General features: G+C 55.1%; 1 protein-coding gene across 2 annotated transcripts; it reads left to right on the forward strand.

Moving 5' to 3' along the window:
* Nucleotides 1-1,214: 1,214 nt before the first annotated feature.
* Nucleotides 1,215-13,220, forward strand: GMEB2 (glucocorticoid modulatory element binding protein 2). Of its 2 annotated transcripts, XM_043479349.1 has the most exons (10): nucleotides 1,215-1,313; nucleotides 1,891-2,055; nucleotides 2,347-2,444; nucleotides 3,003-3,130; nucleotides 6,856-6,959; nucleotides 7,263-7,420; nucleotides 9,302-9,373; nucleotides 9,643-9,780; nucleotides 10,078-10,200; nucleotides 10,631-13,220. In XM_043479349.1, the coding sequence occupies exons 2-10, from the start codon at nucleotides 1,925-1,927 to the stop codon at nucleotides 11,287-11,289; spliced, it is 1,611 nt and encodes a 536-aa protein (XP_043335284.1). In that variant the 5' UTR covers nucleotides 1,215-1,313; nucleotides 1,891-1,924; the 3' UTR covers nucleotides 11,290-13,220. The 2 variants fall into 2 exon arrangements, with proteins under 2 accessions (XP_043335284.1, XP_043335285.1); XM_043479350.1 differs by lacking the exon at nucleotides 1,215-1,313 and having other exon boundaries at nucleotides 2,024-2,055; nucleotides 2,932-3,130.
* The last annotated feature ends 798 nt before the right edge of the window (nucleotides 13,221-14,018 follow it).

The following is a 14,018-nucleotide window of genomic DNA, read 5'->3' on the forward strand; positions in this document are numbered from 1 at the left end:
CAACTAGAGAGTCTGTGCGTGACAATGAAAGATCATGCATGCCGCAGACCTGACACAGCTAAATATATAAGTAAAAAGAACTGAAGGGGAAAACTTTGCCGAGTTTTACCAGATATTTACCACATGTGTTGCCTTCCTCCATTCCTGAAGCTTCAGGCTTCCCTCTGCTATAATCTCCGTCTGTCTGAAGGACCCTGTTAACATTGCTTTTAGAGCAGGTCTGCTTGTGGCCAGTTGTCTTAAGTATCCTTTATCTGAAAATGTCTCTATTGTGCCTTCCTTTCTGAAGAGTCTTCTCCCTGTTGCAGAATGCAGGCCTGAGGCTCTTTCCTTTCAGTATGTTAAGGAAGTCTCTGCCTCTGGTTCCGTGGTTCTGGGGAGAGTCCCGAAGGCCTTCAGGTTGCTGTTCTCATGTGGGAAATGCGTACCTTTTTATCTGCTGTTTTTGTAACATTCTTACTTTGTCATCCGTTTTCAGCAATTTGATTATGCTCTCGGCATAGATTTCTTTTGAGTTTATTCTGCTTGAAGTTTGTTGGACTTCTTGAGTGTGTAAGTTTATATTTTCCACTACCCTTGGGAAGTGTTCAGCTGTTATTTCTTCTGAGTTGTTTTTCAGCACCACACGGTCTTCTTTCCTCTGGGACTCCGGTGATACAGATGGCCAACTTCTTTTGTTCTGCATTCCCAGAAGCTCTGTTCATTCTCTTTTCCATCTTCTTTCTGTTGTTCACATTAGATCTTTTGTACTGCTGTATATTTTCACTGCTGTGTCTCTTTCCTCTCTCATCTCCATTCTGATACTGAGCCCATAAGGTGGGTTTCTATTTGTTATTATATTTTTTTATTTTCAAATTTCCACTTGGCTGTGACTTTGGTTCCTATGCCAACCCGGTCAGGACAGCAGGCTCCACTCATGGAGTAGGAGCACCCGCAGCTCAGGCCACTGGGGGTTCCAGTGGTCACCTCAGACTGGGCTTCTTTGGATAATTTTTGCCCTAATTTTGGTCAGACTTTCCTGCTTCTTTGTGTGGTAGGTAATTCCGGATTGTCATCTGAATCCTTTGAATATTGTGAGACCCTGTGGAGGATGGAGCATTTTGTTATAGCAAGAAGTGGACCTGGGCTATGGGTCTGAGCCCCTCCTGTGGGCGGATGTGGTATTGAGTCCGCTCAGCCTTCAGACTGTGCCGGGGTCTCTGTCCCTCAGGTGCCATCCGAGGCTGGTCTGAGACCTGGGCAGTGGTCGACCCTGGAGGTTAGTCCTCGAAAGCTTTGGCTGACCATTTCGGGCCAGGTCTGCACACAGACAGGTGAGGAGTGACTGGGGCCTTCACACATGGCTGGGGTCAGGCCCTTTCCACCTCCCCACTCTCTGCAGTCTCTTGCACGCTCTAAGCCCCAGAGCCGCCTTTCTTGTGCTCTGCCTAAAAGCTGGGTCTCAGACGTGTCCCCTGTGCTGTGACACCTCAGTACCTGGCCTGCCCTGAGCCAAGCATCAGAGGGTGGAGAGCAGTGGAGCAGTCAGTTGCCTTCAGGTCCCCGGAGTTTTCAGTGCCTGCCTGACCGCGACCGTCACAGAGATTAAAGGGCTGGGGCTCACCGGAGGGCAAAGAGGCAAAGACAGAGTAACACCAGGGAGGGTCTCCCAGACCAGAGACAGGGGGTCTCCAAGGGCTTTCTGTGCGAAGCCCTGGATTCTGACGGGACCCGCCTCCAGAGGCATCCACCTGCATCCTGGCCCCTCCCCAGCACCCGAGTGTGACCACAGGGCTTTTGGGCCTGGTGCGGCTCCACGGTTCTGCTGGGGCTTCCGCCCTGTGCTCACTCCACTGTCAGAAGGTAGCAAGGTCCCCAAGCAGATCCTGTGCCTGCCCTGTTGCCCTGCAGGCCCGGGGCCCTGGCGTCTCCTATCCGCTGAGCCATGGCCACCCCCGATGTGAGTGTCCACATGGAGGAGGTGGTGGTGGTGACGACGCCTGACACAGCGGCGGATGGCAGTGGTGTGGAGGAGGTGAAGACTGTGCTGGTCACCACCAACCTCGCCCCACACGGGTGAGGACAGGCTCAGGGGGGTGGTGGCGGAGGGGCTCAGGCGAGCTGGGGCTATGTCTTTTCTCCCACTGCCGAGGTCATGGCTTCCTGTCCCCAAATGCATGGTAACTTCTCCTCTGAAGGGTCAGGCCAGTTGGGAACCAGGTTTTTCTAGGTGAGGTGAGGAGAGATGTGTGTGGGGTCATGACCTCTGGCTAGACTGGAAAGCGGGGCAGAAACGGTAGTGGAGCGTGGGGCTGGCTGTTGCAGAAGTGCTAATGTCCCCTCTGTCTCCTTCCCTTTTGTCCCTAGCGGTGACCTGACGGAGGACAACATGGAGACAGAAAATGCCGCAGCGGCTGCTGCAGCAGCGTTCACGGCATCCTCGCAGCTCAAGGAGGCCGTGTTAGGTAGGGAGCCTGCCTTTTGGCAGTGGCGCCCGCAGGTTGCTTCAGAAGTGGTTTTGCCTGAGGGGACTGTCTTCCCTTCAGTAAGGGGGCAAAGGTTCCCGAGGCCCTCCTGGGGCTCCTCTCCAGAAGTGGGCCTGAGGCGCCACGGAGGTCCTGGCTCCAGGGTCCCCAGCTGTGGCGTTGGCCCGTGGCTAGCAGGGAGAGCTCAGTTTGCGGTCCAAAAGCTTGGTTAGTGTAGCTGTCTGTGATCAGCAATGCAGACTCTTACCACCTTTGGCCTTTTTCTGTAGCCTAACATTAAAGGCCTCAGAGCTCTTCCAAATATTAAGAATAGGTTTCTCTGTAAGTGTTTGGGTGAAGTTTTATTTCCATCAGTTGATCTTTATTTTGGCCTGAGGAGAAATGCTCTCTGCCCAGCTTGGTCTTGTCTCAGTCTCTCCTGGATTCTGATTTCTCTTTCAAGGTAGTTAACCTTGTACTTTTGCAGGAAATGCTTTGGAGAAGTTGTAACTGATTTTCTGTGTTGCCCCTTTCCCTGTCAACACACCTGGTGAGAAGTGAAGATGGCTGAAGAAGAGGAGAGCCTGGAGGCAGAGATCGTGTACCCCATCACCTGCGGGGACAGCAGGGCCAACCTGATCTGGAGGAAGTTTGTGTGCCCCGGCATCAATGTGAAGTGTGTGCAGGTGAGAGTTCCCGTGCAGTCAGGCTGCAGGGAGGGGCTCCCAGGGCTGCAGCTACAAAGCAAACAAAAGGAGACCCCAATGGCAGGGTTGTGACCTTGGTGGGGAGTTCAGGAGGCAGAAATCCCATATTTGGGAGAGCAGAAGACGAGCAGGCTTCAGGGACAAACAGGCTATCACCGGGGCATGAGAGAGCCTCAGGGCAGTGAGTTCCTTTCCTGGAGTGACTCTGTTGGGCACTTTAAACAAGGGAGCTGCTTTGCAAAGACTCATTAGCAGCCGTGGGTAAGGTGGACAGGCGAGAGGTCTGCTTTTCCTGCAGCATGGTAGCTTAGGTATCTACTCACCTTGTGCTGAAAACAGCTAAAAATGCCACTTAAGGCATCTCGAAGATGCCTCCTTAAGCTGGCAAAAGAGGAGGAAGTAGGCCCGGGGCTTGAGTAAAGGTGGGTTGTAGAGGGCAGCTAACTTTTGCTTGACAGTGGTTTCTCAGCCTTGTGGGCAGGAGATGAGCCAAAGACCAGGGCTCCCAGTTGGGGTGTGTTGTTGGGGTAGTGATTGTCCCTGTGATGCTGCTACTTCCAGAGGTCTCCACCCTCAATGTTGGGGGCTAGAAAACATGCTGATCACATTCTCCCAGCCCCCCTACCCCCAGCACAAGGAAAACGCCCCTCCCACATCAGCACTAGGTGGAGTAGGGACCCTCCTGAGGAGCCACATGTGGCCTGTACAGTGTGAGTACCTTTAGCTAAGAGTTTAGTTGTCAGATGGTTCCTGGCTCACAACTCCCCCAGGAATCTGACAAAAACAAATGAGAAATCCTTTTTCAAAGAACTCACCTTTATCTCAGGTTTCAAGTAACTTTGGCAGACAAAGTTCCAAAAAAAGGAGCAGCTCACAGTAACGCAGAACACAACCCTGAGCACACAAGGAAACCATAGCACCTGAGTGAGTGCACACAGAATCCACAGACAGCAAAATAAGGCCCACAAATACTACAGGTTGGAATTCTGAGACACGAAATATAAAATAATGATGTTTAATTTATGTTTAATTACTTCAAGAAATAAAAAGGAGACTCAAACATGAATAAAGCATAAGCAGATATGAAAAAAACTAGAAATGAAAAACAGAATTAAAATCGAACACTAAGTGGGTGGATTTACAGCTGATTAGATACAGTTGAAGAGATAATCAGTGAACTGGAAGACAGAAGTGAAGTTATCGAGACAACTACCTAGCAAGGCGTCACAAGGGAAAATGGAAGCACAAGAAAGTCTAACGTATCTGTCTGACTTCTGAGAGGAGAGAGGGTCTGAGAACTTTCATAATCCAGCAAAGACAGCCACCCGCAGTTCAAGAAACTTAACACATCCCAGACTGAACAAATACATTCAAAATTTCACATTTCGAAATCTACACTAGGTGCCAGTGCAAAGGACCTTGCACTAGCTCTGGGACATTTTAGCATCAGAATAATGAATGATGGACCATCATGGATTATAATTCAAGTAAAAATAAGAATCTATCTGCCCATATTTGTTGCAGTATATTTCATATAATTTATTTACATCAAACAAGGAAGAGTTAAAACTATGCCAACTAGCAAACATAGATAGGGTGCTGGAGCCAGAGCGCCGTGAGGAGGTGCTGCATCTAGTCAGGGGAAGCTGGTCTCCAGGTACCCCCATCACTAAGGTGCTGCTTACAGAGGGCAAAGCCTGCAGATCACCCGCTAAATGAGTGGTGATGTTTGGGCGTTAGTGTTGGGCCAGTTTCCGCCACAGCCTCCTGATGGAGTGGGCAGGGGTTCTGTGGCATTTCCTGACAGAAACGCACAACCTGGTTCTGCTCAGGAAGATATCAGACAGACACAAACTGAGGGATGCTATCTGTCTGTAGAAACAGACCTGCATGCTTCCCAGATGTTGAGATCAGGAAGGCATGGTGAGTCTGAGATGCTCCTGCAGATTAAGGAGAGGAGACAGTCAGGGCAGTCAGTACAGTCAGACAGGTGTGAGTGGGACCAGTTACCCCACCCTGAGTGTGGAGCACACCTACCCAACCAGTAGAGGAGAACCTGGTTCCCCAGAGGGAGGCGGGACAGAAAGTGGTGGCAGGATGTAAGGGAGAGGCAGGCCACCAGGTGGTGCTGCAGTGTCAGGTGGGGGCAGCGCCGGAGAAGGCATCATATAGTTAGGGGGCACTTTGGGTCCAGCATGGACTTTCTATGCTCGGGGAGTAGCCAGAGAGGGTGCTGACTATCCCTGCCTTCCTGGGCTCAGAGGCAGCTCCCAACCAACCAAGGCAAGGGATAGAGTGGCTTCCTGGCTTGGAGGGACAGTGCTCAGGCTCAGGAAGTCAGGATAGTCGCTTCCATCAAGAGGGCTTCCCAGGCTGGTTGCAGGCAGCCTTGGAGAAGGCCACCTTGCAATAGAGAGTCACACACATTTTTTGTTTTCCCGGCACATATAAAAATTATATTTGTACTGGACCGTGCTCTGTTAGTGGTGTCATACCATTGTGTCTAAAAACAGTGTACATGTCTTTAGCTTTATTGCTAAAAATGGTAACCATCATCTGAGCTCTCGGAGTCGTGGTAGTAGCACTGAAGATCACTGATCACAGATCACCGTAACTAATGAAAATGTTTGAAATATTAGGAGAATTACCAGAATGTGACACAGAGATTGGAATTGAGCAACTGCTGTTGAAAAACAGCACCGATAGGCTTGCTTGAGACGGGGTGTTTGCAAGCCTTCAATTTGTAGAGTATGTACTCTTTGTGGAGCGTGACAGAGCAGGTGTGGCTTGTACTTGAGCTGAGGCAGTTTTGCTCCAGTGGCAGGGTCACCTGGGCCCAACCTGACACAGACTGCAGGGCCCCTCAGGGCAGCTGTCCTGGGAGGGGAGGCCCTGGGGAGGGGAGGCCCCGGGGCATCTGGCACCCTGGTCAGGTTCAGCCATGTGTCTAGGCCATGTTGGAGCTTTTGTTTCTGCCTCTGCTGCGACTGTGACATATCCAAACCCCCTGCTTGTGCTCTAAGTAAATGCAGTTGTGTGTTGGTTCTTTGGTTCCAGTGCATGCTTGTTCTACAAGACTGAATTGGATACTTCACCTTCTCAGGCCACATTTGGGTGAAACTAGCAGACGCGCGAGGAGGAAAGGCAGTTCCCTGACTTGAATTGGGCATGTGCTCCTGTGCCATGAAGGGTGCTGTTAGGGCTGGGCCAGGCGGGCTGAAGGGGTGTTCACAGCTGACCCTGTGATTGTGTCTCTTGTTACTTGATGGACTGTATGTGAATGTTATTTGTGGAATAAGTTACGTACAAGAAAGTTGGCTGCTTCTTGTCCGGAGGGAGAGAGCGCCCTGTGTTTCAGAGTTGGGTGGGCTCCCCGGGTCCCAGGCACTGGGTATCTGGTTGAGGGAGAGCACCGAGCTCCCAGCTCCCTCCCTGCTAGGGGCAGCACCTGACCATCCACTGGAGCAGGATAGGGCCAGCACCTCACTCAGGCCCTGCAGCTCAAGCATCAGGCTTGGCTCAGCTGGTGGTTCTTCCTCCCACCTCAGTCAAGATTGCCAGTGGCTAAATCCTGACTGTTTGCCTCCATGGTGGCTGCCCTGCCATCCACCATCTTTCCCAGGCTGGCCCTGGACAGAGGGTCAGGCAAGAGAGAAGGGCATCGTGGAGGAGCTCTTGACCCTACTCTGCTCTTCTGTCCACAGTACGATGAGCACGTCATCAGCCCCAAGGAGTTTGTGCACCTGGCCGGCAAGTCCACCCTGAAGGACTGGAAGCGAGCCATCCGGATGAACGGCATCATGCTTAGGTGGGCGGGGCGGGGGTGGGGCAGAGTGGAGGGGGTGGGGCCTGCACAGGACTGGCCGGGGACCCTCCATCAGGGAGTACTGTGGCCACTCTCTCAAAGAGGGCCAGCCCTCGGTGCTGACTGAAGTCTCCGGGATAGCTGCCTCCCTCTGGGTACCAGCCGCTGTGGTCGCACTCCTCGTGGACAGAGCCACACACAGGCATCCCCACGCTGCTGAGAGAGTGGTGCTGGGGTGGAGCACAGGCAGGCCCTGAGCCTCCGCAGCCTTGTCACCCTGTGTGACGCCCATCCTCCTCCATGCAGGAAGATCATGGACTCTGGGGAGCTGGACTTCTACCAGCATGACAGGGTCTGCTCCAACACCTGCCGCAGCACCAAGATCGACCTCTCTGGGGCGCGCGCGTCCCTGGGCAGCCCCACGCCCACTGAGTACATCCCGCTCACGCCGGCCACCGCTGATGGTAGGTACCACATGCTGGGCTCCCTCTGCTGCTGGCTGCTTGAGTGGGGCCTGCAGTCAACTTGGCTGTCCCTTCTGGGCCCCAGTGGTTTGCACCCACCTCCTCCTTCCTCACCGAGGAAATCTAGCTGAATTGCTGTTGTACCCACAGGGAAGACTGAAGGACTTTATTTTCTTAAGCCATTCTTATTATATATAAAATACAGTGATTCACAGGTGGAGAAGAGCATGAAGATTAACAGGGCCAGCGTCCAGTGCCCACCTCCACCTTTGCCCGTTTTGGGGAGCGCCCTCTGCCCTTGCCCTGGAGCCTCTCCCGTCAGCACCGGTCTGGGCTTGTGTGTGCTCCCTGCCACTTGAGTTGCTGATGTGTTTATAGTGCTCTAACTGGTAGAAGGCCTCCGTGTTCCCTGGGATTATTTCCAGATGTTTGAGCACAGAGATTCGTTTTAAAACAAGTTGGAGTGAAATCAGGTCCCAGTTTCCCTGTTCATGTTGCCCACTAGTAACTTGGTGGCGCTACCTTTCCCAAGATGGGAATTAGGTTGCCCCTCAGCTGTTGCTCCACTGGTCACTCTGGGCCTGCTGCCATGTGGCCAGGGACTGTCCTCACGGCTGACCAGACAGTGGTTGGTCGAGAGGCCTTGTCCTTCTCTTGGGAGGCTGGAGGGGAGGCTCGGGGGCATAGAGAGCTCCTGGAGTTCACCCTGAATAAGTCGCTGTACCCTACCTGCCCAGACTGGCAGCCAGCTCAGTTGGGGAGTCCTCTGGGAGATCCAGGAACGTGCAGGCTGCCAGCAGTTGGGACTGGCCCTTGTTGACTCTTCCTCATCCATTGGTCACTCTTTGCAGTTATTGGGTGGTGGCCTGGCCCTGGGACAGCATGACACAGTGTGGGAGGGGCTGGGTCATGGCAAGGCCCCTGCCCTCAGGAGAAACAGGGGGACACCACTCCTGGTGGGCTGGTGGCTTCTGTGGGAACAGGACCTCCTCTGGATGATTGAGTTCACACTCTTCTCTGCCTTATAAAAGGTGGCCGCAGTGGCTGGTCTCCAAGAAGGCTCTGAACACTGAGCCTCCAGTCAGAGTGCCATGTCCGGTAAAGGCCACATGGGGTTTGGGATTTAGCTCTTAGAATTCTGTTGTCTCTAGATGGTTTGGACAATCTGTTGCTTTATTTAAACTTACCTCCGTGGTGGTTTCTTCAGCCAGAGTCCTCAGACCACCAGAGTCACCTATTGTGTAGTTAAAGGTTCTATATCAGTCCAAACTATGAAAAAGCTATTTCATGCATCTGACATTCCCCAGCCTGATGTCTTTGTCGGATGTGGAAAAGGCCGGCATGAGGTCAGAAAACTCAGCCAGAAGTTAGGATGCTGTGCTTGTTCCTAAGCCCCAAATGGCCAGATCCAGACTGTGTCCAGGACTCTGAAGGCACTAGAGACAGGTGAACCAGCCTGGGTGGCTTACACCTCTCAAAGTTCCACGTCTTCTGATTTACAAGAAGGAAACGTGGTAGCTGTTGAGACAGACAATAGTGTCAATGAAACAGAGACTTGAGGGGCTGCTGAGAACAGGCCAGGCAGGAAGGCTGGGTTGTGGCCCTCGGCTGGTAGGCATGAAGACTCGTCATAACTGACAAGGACAGCAGAGTATTGAGGACATGGGCACAGCTTTGAGGAGACATTTTCTAGGTCCTTCTTTGTCCATATTTAGCAGTGAATGTATAATGTGTGGATCGTCTGTTGTGCTTATACACGTTTATTAATTTTTTGAAAGGGGGGGGGCAAAAAAGAAAGTGGGGGGTATGAGGGGGGGTACTGTGGCAGGTGGGGTGCTGGCCTGTCGCCAGCAAGGCTCACCAAGCTCATCTTGGTTGCAGTGAATGGGGCTCCTGCGACCATCACCATCGAGACCTGCGAGGACCCAGGGGACTGGACCACAGCCGTTGGAGGTGCGGGCCTCCCTAGGCTTCTCGCTGGGGGCTGGGGCTCCCACCTGCTGCTGGCTTCGCCCTGGGGACTTGTGGATTGCCAGGCATTGTCTTGGTGGATGCACAGGGCTGACCCATTGGACTCCCACTTGTGGTTGGGGTGGGGGGAACACTCACACGTCTCCCCCAGAGCTGTGTCCTCCTGGAAGTTCTTTACTCCTCCCTGTGATAGAACCAGAGGGGCTGCCTGTGCAGGACTCCCGATCTCTGAGCCCCTTCTTCCATCTCAGATGATACGTTCGCCTTCTGGCGGGGGCTGAAGGACGCAGGCCTGCTGGACGAGGTCATACAAGAGTTCCACCAGGAGCTGGTGGAAACCATGAAGGGCCTGCAGCAGCGGGTACAGGACCCGCCCCTGCAGCTCCGAGGTGAGCCGTCTGTCTGCCCTGGTCCGTGGGCCCCAAGACCTCTTCTGACTCGGCGTGGTGGGGGTGGCCTCAGGATGCCGGTGAGTGTAACCTGCTTCTTCCGGCTCCGAGCTGGCCCAGCAGCATTGGCAGGGGTGGGCAGTTAGCCTGCTCCCTCTGGATCCCTCCTTGCTGCTGGGAGGAAGCCAAGCCCTAGACCTGCTGCACCTGGTCCCACACCTCAGCAGGTGGCATGGAGTGCCCCAGACCTGCTGTAGGCCAGCCCATTCTCACTGTTTGCCTGCCCTGCCCATGTAGACGCCGTCCTCCTCAACAACATTGTACAAAACTTTGGCATGCTGGACCTGGTGAAGAAGGTGCTGGCCAGCCACAAGTGTCAGATGGACCGTTCTCGGGAGCAGTATGCCCGCGACCTGGCAGGTACACTGGCCTCGGCTGTGCCCACAGGTGCTTGGGTGTGCAGAGGTAGGCACGGGGTGGGTGACACTGGGATGGCCCCAGCCAGACCTCCCCCAGAATCAAGGGATTCACCCTCGACCCCACGCTTTGCCTGTGAGGTGGCACCTTCCCAGGAGGTGCCTGTGGGTGTATGTGAGGCAGGCTGGTTCTGTAACCAGGCAGCTTGCCTGCAAACGTTAACATGAGCAGAGTACGTGACAGAACGGGGAAGGCTGCCCCAGTCAGGCGGCTTGAGCCAGCTGCTCTCTGCTGCTTCCTCAGAGCAGCTGGTCCCCTGCAGAGAAGGCCCTGCAGACAGCATCCCCACGAGCACGTGAGGTCAGGCCCCAGGCCAGTGCAGGCCCTTGTCTGGCGGTGGTGGGTGGTCTGACACCCTGTGCCTGCCCCGCAGCCCTGGAGCAGCAGTGTGACGAGCACCGCCGGCGGGCCAAAGAGCTCAAGCACAAGTCACAACACCTCAGCAATGTGCTTATGACGCTCACGCCGGTCTCCCTGCCGCCCCCTGTCAAGCGGCCGCGGCTCGCGAGGGCCACGTCCGGGCCGGCCGCCATCGCCTCGCAGGTGCTCGCCCAGTCTGCCCAGATCGCCCTGACCCCCGGCGTGCCCGTCTCCCAGCTCACTGGTGTGCCGCTGGGCAAAGTGGTGTCCACCCTGCCCTCCCCTGTGCTGGGCAAAGCTGCGCCCCAGGCCGCTCCAGCCAGCTCCCCCGCCTCGCCTCTGCTTGGCGGCTACACGGTGCTGGCCTCCTCCGGCACCACCTTCCCCAACACGGTGGAGATCCACCCGGACGCGTCCAGCCTCACAGTCCTGAGCACGGCCGCCATGCAGGACGGCAGCACTGTGGTCAAGGTGGTGAGCCCCTTGCAGCTGCTCACCCTGCCCGGCCTGGGCCCCACCCTGCAGAACGTGGCCCAGGTGTCACCCGGGGGCAGCACCATCGTGACGGTGCCCACGGGGACTGTCGAGAGTGCCGTGGCTGCCCCGGGACCTGAGGAGCACACAGCCACCATCGAGGTGGCCACCATGGCGGAGGGCCATGAGCACAAGTAGCAGCCAGTGGAAGGCGAGGCCCCATGTGGGCACTGGGCTGGCCGCCTCTCCTCAGGCTGCAGGGCACAGCGCCGGTGCCCACAGGCCACGCGGGGCTGCTGAACCAAAGAGAGGAAACGCCAAAACAGACGGAGAAGAGAGGAGAGGCAAGGGACGTGGCAGCAGCCTGGGGTGTGGGGCTCTGAGCTCTGAACCTCCTCCCCTGTTTTCCTGGGAAATATATTTTTCCATCTGTTGCTTATTAATACTGTTTACACGTGGGGCCTTGGTGAGGAGCCAGGTGGGGGGCCAGGGGCCCAATGCAGCTGGCGGCAGGGGCAGGGCCTCGGCCCATAGCTGGGGAGCCCGTTACTAACACGTGTCTTGGGAACTGTCCCCAAGTGTGGAAACCCATGGATCCTATGGATTTGGTTTCTTCCCACAGTTTTCTGTAGGTTTAGTGTGGCCAGCACTCTGCTCTCCCATCTCTGGCATAAGCATCAGTGGTGCTGCAGGTCTGCACGTGGCTCAGGGGCCTCCAGGGCCCCCAGGCGTCAGGGTGCAGGCCCTGGGACACCCACCTGGCCACAGGGACCCCGGGGTCCAAGCAGCACAGGCCAGAACACCCCCCCCATCCCTGCCCGCAGATGCTCAGGGGCCATTGCACATGCTCTGTGGGTGTTTCTAGGTGAACCCCTTAGTAGGCTCCAACAAAGAGTCAGGTTTATCGTGTTTTCAACCTAAATGAGGCAGAGTGCCTGGGCTCCCTGATCTGCTCTGGTTTCAGGAGTGTCTTCTACACAGGGATGGTTGGGACGGCCCTGGGGGCAAGAGGCAGGTGTGCACTGTGACTTTTCCTGGGGTAGACACATGGAGAGAACGACCAGGGCCCACGGAGGGGTCACTCCACGTCCAGTGGGGACATGCCTCAGGTTGGGGCTCATGGTCTGATGTTCAACTCCAGGCTCAGCTCCATGCTGGTGGGCCCCCCCAGAAGTGGGCTGCACCCCACTGGCTGACACTGGTGCCCCAAGGCATCTGGGACCAGCATGGGTGAGGTGGCACCCAGGTACTCGTGGAGGGGGGTGTCTGTGGGCTGGCCGGCCCTCTGCTTTTCTGGTCTTGGACTTGGAAAGACCAGGGAGGGGCTGCTCTGCAGGCTTTGAGCCACTGCAGCTGGGGATACCCACGGCCACCCTGGGCCTCCTGTCCATCTGACACCTGTGGAGACCCAGAGAGAAGCCTCTGCCCGCCTCGCACTTTGAAGGGAACTGGGCTCCGTCCATTCGTCCTTCCGTCCGTCAGGTCCCCTGGACCCACCTCAGCGCCCTCACTGAGGCTGTTTTGTTTCTGTCCTGTCTGGTCGGCTGCCGTTTCGGGCGTGCTGGTTTCAGCGCAGTGTCACTTCCTTGTTTGTTAGACGTTCCTCTTCCAAGGGCGTCTCTGATACACGCAGTTGAGCCTATGGACGGGGCACCCCAGCCAGTCCCACGTCCGGCTCAGATCATATCAGAACATGTTGCTAGTGAAACTGGGCATCTTGTGCTTGGAACCTTGACCATTCAGACCTGCTACGCCCTGAAAAGCTGCCTCTGCCTGCCGGCCATGGGGCACTGGGTGGAAAGTTCGTTTCAGAGCCATATAGACAGAACCGTGATGGCTGCTCCCAGACACGGTGCCTGGGGGCAGAGCTCCGGGTCTGGGAAGAGGCCCACTGTCCTCCAGGAACCTTCAGCCCGGTGTGGGGATCGGGCCATCTCACTGTCAGCGCCCCACCCTTACCCCCACCAGGCATGCGGGGGGCTGTTCCGGGCTCAGGCTCCGGGAGGCAGGATTGGATCTGGGGGGCTCGGAGGCAGCCTGGGCAAGGGACACCTCTGAGTTCTACTTTGTACATTGTTTTGCAAGTATCTGCTTGGTACTTTGATTTCAAATAAAAACATTTTTCATAACCTGTGTCTGTCTTGTGATGAAGGGCTGTGAGTGGATGGATTTCCAGCAAGGACCACTGCACCCAGCACCTGAACCAGGCGAGGACCCTGACTCAGGGCGCCTGCAGCTTCTTTCTTTACAGTTCCAAACTGATAGTGGATCTCAGTTCCCCCAACCCAGGGGCAAAGTCAGTGCCCCCTACAGGGGAAGCACAGAGTCAACCACTGGGCTGCCAGGGAGGTCCCAAGTTACTGAGTTTTAAGATTAAGAAACCACAGTTCTTCCTCAAATTTGTGTATTTTGAATATTTTCTTTCAGTCAACACCTTGCCTTTTCTTTATTTTCACTGACATCTGTTGAAGAGCAGGCATTTTGGATATTTATGAAATCCAGTTTATTGACTTTTTTAGGGCTTTTCATGTTCTTAAACATTTGCCTACCCCAAGGCTGTGAAGATTTCATCTGTTTTGTAGAAAATATAGTTTAGCTTTGACATTGAGATGATCCTCTCGAGTTAATTTTTGTGAGGGTGAGTCAGGGACTTCGTTTATCTGTCTGAGGACCCTCGGTTGGGAAGGTTGTCCTTTCTGTGTCTTGGTGCCCTTTTAAGACCAGTTGACTGCAGGTGCAGCGGTGGTCATCCTGGGACCCCTGTCCTCCACCCAGCCCTCTCCTGAAGCTGGCAGTGGCTGTGTCCAGTGCTCTACATGTTCTCCAGGCAGGAACATCTCCCCGGCAGCCCAGCATCCACCACGCAGGAAACGTTCCATCAGAGACCAATCCCCTCCTAACATTGTAGATCCTGCGGACACCCATTG

The sequence above is a fragment of the Cervus canadensis genome, chromosome 10 (assembly GCF_019320065.1).
Source record: "Cervus canadensis isolate Bull #8, Minnesota chromosome 10, ASM1932006v1, whole genome shotgun sequence".
In the NCBI taxonomy this organism is placed as follows: Eukaryota; Metazoa; Chordata; class Mammalia; order Artiodactyla; family Cervidae; genus Cervus; species Cervus canadensis.